The following is a 12,411-nucleotide window of genomic DNA, read 5'->3' as shown; positions in this document are numbered from 1 at the left end:
CTTCAAATATAATTTGATAAAGTAAATTTTAATTTTTCTTTAAAATTAACCTTAGATAATACAAAAACAATTTATGAGTAAGGGATAGTTCAATGTGGACTATCTACAGCATGTCCTTTATGTATGTGTGTATGTGTATTTCTACCCAAAGCAATTAAACAATAACAGTAGCTTAGAATCTGTACTACAGATTTACGAGCTTAATTCTTGTTACCTATTTGTAATATTGAAATCAAAATTCAGTCTTAAAAATTTACACTGGAAAATATTTTTAAAAAGAAAAAAATTTACACTGGAATTATTTATTTTAAATTCCTATATTTAAATAGGTATGCTACAAGTGTAAATCTTTCACATTATTTAATATGGTCATTCAAGATCCACTATTCTTAACTAACCTAGAGAATGCAAAATCCTGGGAAGTCTAAACTGACTTTAAGGTCAAGGAGGGCCCACACAGTCTGCTTTCCAATAAACTTATTTTTATATCAAAGAAAAGACATAATTTTTAAACTGACTCATTTGAAACTGCATGAATTAAAGAATTAAATCCTACTGGTGAAGAATAAACAATTAGTAGAAATTGTGACATACCAAAGCAAAATCTTAACCATGCACAAATGTCACAAGTTGAAACTGATTTAAAAAAAAATGTAAGAAGTTTACATTTTAAGAGAAATTGTAAAAATTTCATTTTCATCTAAAATGTAAATATTTCCCTACAACTGGAAGTACTATAAATATTTAGCATGATGTTTTATTTCAGAAGAGTAAATAAAAACATTGTCAAGTTGAATGTTAAATATCATGGAAAAACAGCAAAAACTATTAAAACAAAGGCGCTCTTATAAACAACAGGGAAGAAGTTGTCAAACTGATATTCATTTTGCTGTCTTAATTTGAGGTTTCATTAAGATCTTAATGGAAAAAACATGCACCCCTGGTGAAGTAACATATTTTAAAGGAGGACCTTTTAGTCTAGTATAAGTGACTAAAAACGAGTTTCTTGTGAGCTAACGATGGCATCAAACAAACCACAAAAGCAGTCTTCTAAAAGACAGGCAATGATTTAAAAGTCTACTATATTTCATATATCCCTTTCTTTAATCTGGCTCTTTTAATCTTGTTTCAACCTCAAATCATTTCTGGTTGACAAGTGCTTTTGCTTAAATGTGAGGCTCACATGAGCTGTTGGGGGAATGGACTTTTCTTATTTAACATACAACATTTGTTACTCCATCTTTGGTTCTATGTGAAAACTTCAATCTTTATTACCATATAAAAACTCTTTTCTTTGTACTCAGAATGAGGAATTTACGCTAAAATGGAATTTAATTCTAAGTTTGGTGTACAAAGAAATGTTGTGATATGTTGAATATGGCATTTGAAAGTCATACTGCTCACTATAAGTTCAAAAAATTCATGAAGTTTAGTTGTTTTTAGACAAAATCTGGTTAACAAAAAGAATTAAGATAAATTTTTAGAGGATTTATACTCATGTGTACCCTGAATTTGTTAAGAATAATTTTGTGAATTCTTTTTAATTTTGGTTCTGCATTTCAAGAAGGCACATTCATAGTGAGTTGTTTTATGTCATCTTACATGATAAAGAAAATTTCAGATGTTCTCATGGTATATGAACACTGAAAATAGTCTGTGTGAAATAATAATCAACTTTAGAGAATGATTCAGCTTATTTTGTCCATGAGAGAAAGCAAAATGTTGTTTCTAATATAACAGGACAATGAAGGAATCTCAGAAGCGACCACGAGAACAACACATATATGTGTGGCACTCTTGTAAGTATTCTCATTTAGTAAAACCGATATACCTTACATGTCCCAAAACTTCCTTTTGGTTAGCATGCTTTTAAAAGCAAAAAAAAAAAAAACCCACAATCTAATTTAAAGAGGCACCTCTACAAACATGGGATTTACCCCTTAAACAGGGTACTGGGGTAAGATACAGTAGTTATAGTAGCAATAACTTTTTACATTTAGTGAGTAGTTACTATACGCCAGGCACTGCTATATATTGCTATTATATTCTGTTATGTACTACTGATTTTATATATATATATGTATTTGTATATATTTATATATATTACTAATTTTATATATACTTACAAATTAGTTCATTTAATTCTGACAATAAACCAAGAAGGTTTATTGATTTCATTAAATAGATAAGGAAAACAAAAACCAGGTTTTAGAAAATTATCATATAGCTATTAAATATGTGAGTTTGGATTTAAGACACAAGCAATATGATTCTGTATCCCTGACTTTAAACCACTAAAACATTTTATATCAGATTCTTAATGCATTCTAATTCACATCTTTAAATTAAAATATGAAACATACTCTACTTTGTTGTTATGATCATCATGCCCAAGACTGACAAAGCTATATTCTTTATACTGTTATAAGATAATTTACTAAATAATTTAGGTATGAATAAGTGCTAATAATTCAAAATTTTAAAAATCACTTAGGAGTTTTCATATGAATATATATTTCCTCATCCCGTAGCTCTTTAAATACTAAACTACCCCCAAACAACTCAATGTTGCCCTTTTAGGACCAAATAAAATGCAGTAAAACTTTAGAGGGCATTTTTAGAATACCTTGAGTATATTTATATTTCAAAATAACTCACATCCTCTCATGTGAGTTATGATATGTGGGGAACTTCCATCACTTCAATATCCAAAGCTCTAAACTTGGGTGTTAGTCATGTCTTGTAATATCCACCAACACCATGAGAGAATTCTTCCATTTTTTTTTTTCAAACACATCTGATATTTTTTAACTTTCCAAGGAATGAAGTTAAACCAAGAAAATTGCTTTTTTAAAGCTTATATATCAACATTCATGTCTTATCTACAAATTATTCAATAACTTGGTGCATCTATCTGTGAACAGGCCATGCAACTGAAAACAAAACTACAAAACAGAGTAACTTTTTGAGAGTACAGCAAATGAATTAGGCATGCGGGACTGAACTGGAACTCACCATGGAGCTTTTATGGAAAAACACCCCGCTCCAAAGAGATAAGGCCTTCATGGAAAAGGGGGGAAAATGCACAAAAAAAATTAGAGGAAAACTCAATTAACATTAACAAATACATGTATATAATACTGTTATAGAGTATGGATAAAAATAACTAAAAAATTAGCAATCATTTGCAATTCTGGTGTAGTACAGTCTGATATAATCCAAGAAATAGAATGATGTATAGTAACAAGGCCCTTAATTTTCAGAGTTAGGAATTTAAAATATTTCTATTTCTCCCCCTTTTCTGGAGCACACCTATAGCATTTCTAGCTTAAAATAATATTCACTGCTAAGGCCCTTAAAATAAGGCCCAAATTAAATGGAATAATCAGATGGAGACAAGCAATCCATGTGCAGTAGTGTGACACAAAATGTTTAAAATTAGCTAAAGATGACTAAATAAAATTTTTGATATGCCATTGTTTGCAGTCTCACAGCCACACAAAGAAAGAACTTACTTTTTAAGCTGTTTTTTTGTTGTAAGTTGAACTACATATTGTTGGTCAAAGGAACAAATGCTAAATATATACAGTATGATTTTTCTCTAATTTTGGTCACATTTCAGGTAATTAAGCATCTCTCTTAATAGTAGTACAAAAGGTTAGCCTCTTCTACCTGTCCTCTTCTGGGCTAGACTGGAATATAGTAAGCATACAACTGCATGCTTTAAACACAACAAGGGATGCAAAGCCAGACTACATGTAAGTAGTACATGTAGTTCTACTTAAAATTCTGTTCCCAGAATTATGACATACCGTGCATATTTACACACAAGTAAGATTCAATGATTTAATTATATCCAAAACAAAATTTGACTATATTCACTGCATCTGACGTTTGGAAGATATAACAAAGAAACAGGAAGGCATATTAGTAAAACTTGGGTATTTCCTTCTTCAAATTTGGAGCTTGGAACATCTTTTTAAAATCCTGCTAATTAGCATTAATTTGCCATTAAATTGAGTACATTTGGCTACAAATTAAAACTTGAGCAATGTTTTCACAACAGTTATACAATCTCCTTGAAGCACAGGAGATACAAAGAAGAAACAGAAACATGTGAGAGATGACTAAAAGAAAGCAAGATAGAAAAGAGAAATCAATTTTAAAAACTTAAAGATGATAGCAAGGCAAAGCAAGGATAGCCCTCCTACACTTAATGTAAGAACACAACCAGGGCTATGACACCACCACTCACACTTAATGGATTTGAAACTTTTTTGACTGGGAACTGTAGAGAACATTTTGGTATGTGCATGAACACACAAAAAGACTGAAGTAACAATTCAGTGAATGTGGTTTTTATTTGTCATAATCACTATATTTTCCATTTCACATTCTGTAAACATTAATGCTGGGTTTTTGTTACAGTGCAAATAAATGCATATTCTAACGCATATTGATGGCTAGAGAGTCTCAGATTCTGTATCTCCAAAAAGCTACTAGTAAACACCAATGCTGCTGATCTGTAAAACCAATAGCAAAATTTCATTTATTATTCTATTTCAGTAAAGAAAAAATGTTAGTCACAATCTCTTTATCTGATTTCAAGACTCATTAATCACATCAAAACCAAAATATTGCTAGAGTTCACCCTGCACTTTGAAAAACACAGATTTAAAAACCTGAGTCTTTCAACAGCATAGTGATAAAATGCAGAAATGATCAGAAAGCCAAAAAGGTTCAAGTCATTTCTATATGCTTAGAAAAACCTCCAAAATGAAAAGCTCTGGGCTGGCACACAGTACACAAAATCTTTAATTTTACTTTGTTAGGCAGGACATGTGAAATAACCAAATAGTCCAAATGATTCTGGCAGAAATTCTTGGAGTCTGAAGAACCAGACCTAACCTGCTCTTCAATGTACCTACAATGAACAGTTTCTCATCTCATCTCAAACATCAGAATACAACTGATAGATGGTAAGGAATTTGAAAGTTTTTACTTAGTTCTTTATGACTTAAAAGAATTCTCCATAGACACCAAAAAACAACCAAGCAAAACTGAAACAAACCCTTGAAGTTTCTACATTTCAAACAACCTGATGTTCTCTACCTATATAGCTAGTAAATATCTTGATATATAAAATGGAAACATGTTATACCAACAAACAATACATAAACTTGAAAAGCAAATCTAGATATTCCTTTCCAGTCAGTAACAACACACTACCAACAAGAGATTCCTTACCCCATGATGCCAAAGTGTAGGTAAGTCTCCAGACACTGTAGCAAACAGGCCTGTAGTGAATAATGGCATTGTCAACTTGAAAGACCCTACTTACTACCCACAATGTCACAAACCCACTTGTTTAAAACTTATCCAACTTCAATCAAATAGGAATCCACTAGGTTAATATAGCTCAACAAAAAGGACAAGGACTGGGGTGACAAGGTGAAAACCTGGCTTAATACATGGACTCAGCATGTACTCAATCTATATTCACCCCCCTTCTTGCCTGGTCCCACAACTGGACCTCTGCCACATACATGGGAAAGAAGATCTACAAACTCCAAAGAAATATAGTAACTGACGTAATTACTGACTTTGTAAGGAAAGTGTCAGCTGTTCTTTTGAAATGAGCCTACTTAATCTTTCCTCAGTAATAAAAGAATGAAAATATGAAGTCACAAAGTATAAGTCCCTGATTCAGCTGTCTTCACCTATGACTCTCCCCTCCCTCCAGAGGCCCACAGCTGTAGTTTTGTACTGGAGTGGAAAGAGGGCAGGGAGAAAACCAAGCATGAGAGTGCAAGTGCATGTTGAATTAAAGACCGTGTGCATTACAACAGGCAACTCAAATTACTATATTTGGACTTGAAGAATTTGTGCTTTCCAATCAAGTTTTAGCAGGCCTAAACATCCTGCCATACAAAACCTGTTCACTATGTGATAATTATGACCACTTTGAACTGAATTCCAATTGAAAAACCTTAGGAAAATCTAGTCAAGAGATTAAAAATCCAGCAACATTTATTACAGAATTATTTATTGACCACTTGGAAGTGACCTGGCCACTAGTTCTCCAAGGAATTCTCCGGGAGTCTCTTAGGAAAAGGAAAGAATTATGTTTTATAACATACGATTCATGTTATTTAAGTCATTAAACTCTTAATCATTTTGTTGAACACCACATAACACCACAAGTCTTTGGTTCTACTAGCAGGAAAAAAAAAAAAAAAAGGCAAATGCCAAGTTTTTTTTTTTTTTTTCATATAAGGAAAAAGTATAACCAGATTTGAAATGAACATGCTCAAACTCTCTAAACCTGACTTTAACACTAAAAGGTTATTAATAATGATTCTCTTTAGTATCTTCAGAGTGAAAAAAAGTATCTGGAGTCTAAGAGATGAATTATATATACATACTGTATTAATTCTATTTTTAACTGATCATGTTCTATCAGCAGGTTCTAACACAAAGCAGACCCCAGAACGAGACCATAAATAAATGTACTGAACAGAGAAAAATTCACAGTGTGTTACATGGAAAACACTAAAACGAAGTCACATTACTCTAAAAACAAATTCTAGGACCTCTACTACCTTCACACTGTGTGCGCCTTCTCTCAAGTAGCAACGGAAGTGAATTCACACCTCCCACCTGCATAAAAGCAAATTATCCCCATGTCATTTTCATGTTTTTAAAATTTTCATTAATTTAATTTTAATTGCTTCAAAGCAAAGAGATCTATGGCACTGGGGCTCTCAATCTACTGCTCTGTAGAGCAAACTGAACCTGAAACAGACAACTGTCTAATTTGAGACATATTCGACATGCCAATTTAAATCACAAACTCAATATATAAAAGATTTTCATTAGAAAAATAGAGATAATGTTCAAATTCAATAATGTCAAACTTCTGTAGAATGTTATGCTTGCTGACTTTTAATATGGTATAATAGTAGACTTCATTTTAAAAAGTACCCAGATTTACAGTAAGATGCAATAAACTATGGTATGGTTTAAGTACTCTACTTATTTTGTACACACACACACAAAATAAATAAATAAATAAAAACTCAAACTATGTTAAATACATCACACATGTAAACACAAGCATATATAGTCTAATGAAAATATATTGTCCACTATTCTATATCTGGAACGAAACATTCAGAACTGAGTAATCAAGAACTAATAGTTCCACAGGACCGAGATAAGAAGTGGGAATTTGCCATTGCAATTGTATCTGACAGGTCTTTCTGCATAACTTTCCTACCTAACTCTCAGACCTTAGCCTATAAGATTCAGGGATCAGGTCAAATTGACTAAATAAATAAGCTAAGTTGACTCGAGTTAACATAAATAAGGAATGGACCTTCTTCAAAGTATGCCAATGTCACTAACTCACGTAGTAAGCTCTGATGACAGTTATTTTACAAATATCAATTGGTTATATTCAAATAAATGCTATTAATTGCTTCCATTTCTGAACATAAGCAAACACCCCTGTGTTGGGGCTTATGTTCAGCACTACTCAGGACAGCTCAACAGTGGGGAGGCTTTGAAATGAGTATATTAAATCGAAGAATGAATGGAAACTCACACATGGTAAGGCCAAAAAATTATAATCTATATAAATATATAACTTTTTTAGATTAGGAAACTGACCTAGGACACACAGACAGTCAGTGGCTAAACCAACATGAAAAAAGAAAGCTTCAGACTCACAATTATTTTTTTACTACCTTTCTATTTCTATAGGATGAAGCCCAAGTTTCCTAATGACTACCCCAAATTTCTTACAGAGAAAATAATAAATATAAAAAAGTGGAGAGAGAGGAAGAAAGTAGGAAGCTACTTTCATTTAAGAAAAAGTAAACTATGAGAGAATAAATTATGTTATGTCCACTTTCTACTAGTTTAGAGCAAAGATATAACTTTAATTCTTAATTTTTGTATTTTTTTAATTCCCATGAAATTAGTTTGATCTCTGACATTTGTTGTTTTCTGCTTTTACCACAAAATAATGTATATACCTAAATAATTTAAGATTCAAAGCAGATAAAATCGTATACTGATAAAAATTTTTTGTTCTGTAATTACTTAGAAAGCAATATTAAAAATATTATTCTAATTTGATTCATTAATTTAACCAAACATCTGTGAAATACTGATAATAAATTCCCACCACAAAAACCTAACTTCCAAGAACTGGAACAATCCCTTAATATAATGTTACTTTATTTATTTATGTGTTTATCTATCTATTTATTTATTTTTCGTACCAGGGATTAAACTCAATGGCACTCGATGGAGCCACATCCCCACCCTATTTTGTATTTTATTTAGAGACAGGGTCCCACTGAGTTGCTTAGCGCCTTGCTATTGCTGAGGCTGGCTTTGAACTTGCATTTCTCCTGCCTCAGCCTCCCAAACCACTGGGATTACAATCGCGCGCCACAGTGCCTGGCTAATGTTACTTTAAATAAGCAAGGAGATTAAATAATTAAATAATTCTTGATTTTATATGATATAAACATGATGGTGTGGAAAGCAGGACTTTCCAATACTCCAGTCTTAGACTAACAGAAAATGGATTCTGTTTGAATGGGTGATTGTTGAAGCCAAATAATTTCTAGCACTTCCTTTGCCTTCATCCACATACATCCTCAGAGGTCAGTAGCAGCTGTTGCCAACACAGGCCTTTTTTCCTCCAAGAGCTGCTTCGAGGTACTGAACAAGAAGGTGTAAATACATCTGTCTTTTGCCATTTGTAGTTTTACTGACCTCATGAATGTCTTGGAGTGAGACAGATGGTCCTTGACACTGCACAGGGATATGTATTTGTAAAAATAAGAGGGCAGATGTTAAATATGGTAAACACACATTTTGTCCCCTGAAGGTTTAAGTTGGGGCTTCTATCTCAATTTGGATATTTAAATATTGGATCCTAGGCAATCCTTGGAAATTTCTGCCATAAAAATATAATGTTTTGTTGTTATTTTACATCTTTATGCAAAATATCTAGGACAAGTGGAAGCTGAGCTAACCTCAGTAAGTATATAATTTTTTAAGGTATATTATTAGGCATATTAGAGGTAGACAGAAGTTACACATCTGTAATGGGTGGATTCTGGATCCTTTTTCTACATTATCCATATGAATGCTTCTTTTTATTTAAAAAAAAAAAAATTAGAAAAGGAGGTCCATGAAACCAAAATTTCCAAACTGAAGGGAGACCTGGAAACTAAAAACTTTATTTGCTCATCACCTTAATAAGAAAACTGAATGTCTCAGTACATAAAACAAAATGTAGTGGAAAAAATGAGCACGAATTAGCTAACTGCAGTGTTGAGAATTGGTCAGTTTTTTAAATGTTTTAAATAAATGTTTAAGAAAGTATGCTTAAATTCTAATTGGATGAAATCAAAAAGGATAAAATATCATCTAGGATTTGCTTCAAAACTCAGCATATGGCAAAATTGGAAACAGAATATATTTTTTCACACAAATCAAATCTTAATTTTGATAAGGCAAAATATGTGTATTTTAATGAGAAAAATGTTGAATTTTAAGATGATGAAACCAAAAATTATATCTGAAAACTATGAGCCAAGGTTTAGGTGACGTATAATAAAATAATGATAAAGTCACAATAGCAATTTCTGATTATAATCAGCAAACACTTTCATAAGTGTATTAAGTCCTGTGATCCAGCATTGGTCAAATGCAAATTACAATCACTGTCATCAGCACACTTATTAGTCACTGTACTCTGTACTAAAGGAAGAGGAAAAAAGAATAGTAGGTTGAGTAATTTGTGGTACTCTAAAGTTTGTCATAATTAGAGAATTCATGACAAGAGAATATGGAATTTTTTAAAACCCAACTAACAAAATTCATTGTAAAATCTCTTATTTTGGTAATTATAACATGGTTATGTGAAAGATTATCCTTGCCTTCAGATACTGTGCATGGAGGATGTAGGAATAAGGGGGTGCTGAGTCTGCAACTCGTGTGTCCTTGTCTATGCAGAGTGAGAGAATGTGAATACTAAAAGACCTTAAAACTTTAAGATCTGGGAAATTTGGATATACAGAAATCTTTTTACTATTCTTACAATGTTTCTGTAAGTATATACTAAGTCTGAAAAATTAAAGTCAAGTCCTCATTTGGGACAGGTACGAATTTTCTTTCTAAACAACTTAAAACTTAACAGAAATCAAATGACTTGAAAATAGAGATACAAAGCCTAATCAACAATATGTTACAAGTATTGTATACTTTATGTTAATTTCAAAACACAGAAAATAAATTAATAATGCTTCATTAATAATTATTAATTTATACATGATATGAGGGAACACATTAGGTATGCTCCAAAAATATGAGAATTCTGAGCAGGTTTTTAACAAAGAAAAAGAAACAAAGAATTTATCTATGCTGATGAATTATGGCCGCACAGCAGGACACCAGATGATAAAGGTTCTCTCCATCTTAGTGAAAAGAGGGTAGAAAGACAAAGAGTAAAAGAGTGACAGACTTTATCTTTGTATTCTAGAAAATTTCAAATATAAGCAAGAGTAGACTTATTTCCCAACTCTGCCCACAAATATTTTTAAATTTTAACATCATATTATTTTATCAATAAAACTTTAGTCATAGTCTCAGAGTAATTTTAGAAAGCCTTATTAAAGACAGCTTATTCTTTGCATTATAAGGCAGCATTAGTTCTTATGTTAGAAACAACAACAAACACACACATGAGAAACAAAACACCAGAATATGTTCTCATGTCTACCAGGAACTTCTGAACCAGGTTCTTATGTTCACCTCACTATGGATGTAAAATTAATTTACAAGGAACAAGTCTGAAGATGCTTTCACTTGGATTCAGGAAAGACAGACAAAATTTGTAAGAAATTTGAAGAACTGTACAATGCTGAGGTAAATCTAGAAGATAGAGTTATAAACTAACTTCAGCAAATGAAAAACAACTTTAAAGTTCTGTTTAAAAACTTAGTCCTGTTTTAAAACTTAGTCCTGTTTTTGTTTAGTTCTATATCCAGGGAACACAATGTCATAAAATGAAAAAACAAACTAATTGCAAATGTAAGGACATAACCCATTCACTCTTTATGCCACTATTATTAACTTGTTTTAAAATCAAGAAATTAATAGAAGAAAAATCAAAATTCTATTTTAAATCACACTTCTATTGAACAAAAAGAGTTGAATTAAAAGACAGGCCAAATGATCTGTACCATAAAATGTGATTTGGGATATACATTTTCTATCTTTTTCCTATTGTTTCCCTTAATTAGTCACAAATTCAATTTTATTTCTCCATATAGCAATAGGATCACTTAATATATAGACATCACTATACCCAGGTTGAGGGTCCTTGGTGATACTGGAAGTTCCAAGGACCCATTCCTGAGAGCCTCGAGTACGTCTTGTCATGAAAGTGACTTCTATAAACAACAACACTAGCATAATAATATCAAAAGATATTGACCTGCCACACAAATAATTTAATCTGTTATTTTCATTGGGAAGACCCTAAGGACCATTTGAGATCCAGACAGGGTTTCTCCTGGCAGTTTTAATAAAGAATTTTAATATAGAATTTATTCCATTTCAAATCAGGTTAAATTTTAGGATTGCTCATTGAGAAAAACAAGTAATTTGACTATAGCAAATATATTTTTAAACAACAAAATGAATTTCTGTTATCACATAATATCTAATGATATCATAGACTTCATAGTTTATTTCCAGAAGTGCAAAGAAGCAATAATTATATATTCCTAACAGGGACAAAGTTTTTTTAAATAGTTAAAATAAGCACAAAGAAATCGAGCGAGTCATCAAAAGTCTTTAAGGATGTTCAAGAATCAGTTTTGAAAAAAAGTCCAAATTTTAGAAAACTACCTGTAACATCACATTGTCCTGACACAAATGAAGGCTTATTATATGTAAATTAAACCTCAGTACAGATGGTATTCAAAATGCATTAGAAACATGATTGTCTCTCATTATTTATGTCTGTCAAAATTTGGAGTCATTTTACATGCCAATCATGTCTGTAAAAGTCATGAAAATCAAACTGTGCTATCAGGCAATGCCATGAAGCAGCGAGTACAGGACTGAGTGGTGGGCCTGTTTTTTATTAGCCAATCCTAGTTTTCACAACTTGTCACTGCCTTGCTTTTTCTGTGGATGTGTATGTACACGGATGTGTGCAAGTATGTTTGCGCACATTCTATACTTTGTACTTAATCTGCTGCCATTAAGGCTCATATGGGCTGGAAATGAAGAACATAATCAAAACCACACAAAGAAAAAGTTATGTTTTATTTTTATTCATTCAACCCTATTAAACAGCTGTGAAAAAACATTGAGCCT

The 12,411-nt window shown here is 31.9% G+C and overlaps 1 protein-coding gene across 9 annotated transcripts in view; it reads right to left on the bottom strand.

Moving 5' to 3' along the window:
* Window positions 1–12,411, bottom strand: part of Bcas3 (BCAS3 microtubule associated cell migration factor) — a 575,514-nt gene that overhangs the window by 309,451 nt on the left and 253,652 nt on the right. For 6 of the 9 annotated variants that reach the window (XR_011705010.1, XR_011705011.1, XM_071603381.1 and 3 more), the window contains exon 17: window positions 3,016–3,060. The exons of the other annotated variants lie outside the window; for them this stretch is intronic. Coding sequence is in view for 4 of the 6 variants with exons in the window: in XM_071603381.1 (XP_071459482.1) it covers window positions 3,016–3,060 (45 nt within the window). In the remaining 2 variants the exon portion in view is untranslated. The remainder of the gene's footprint in view (window positions 1–3,015; window positions 3,061–12,411) is intronic. 9 annotated transcript variants of the gene reach the window in all.

The sequence above is a fragment of the Marmota flaviventris genome, chromosome 17 (assembly GCF_047511675.1).
Source record: "Marmota flaviventris isolate mMarFla1 chromosome 17, mMarFla1.hap1, whole genome shotgun sequence".
NCBI classification, from domain to species: Eukaryota; Metazoa; Chordata; class Mammalia; order Rodentia; family Sciuridae; genus Marmota; species Marmota flaviventris.
This window is presented reverse-complemented; position numbering and strand designations above follow the sequence as displayed.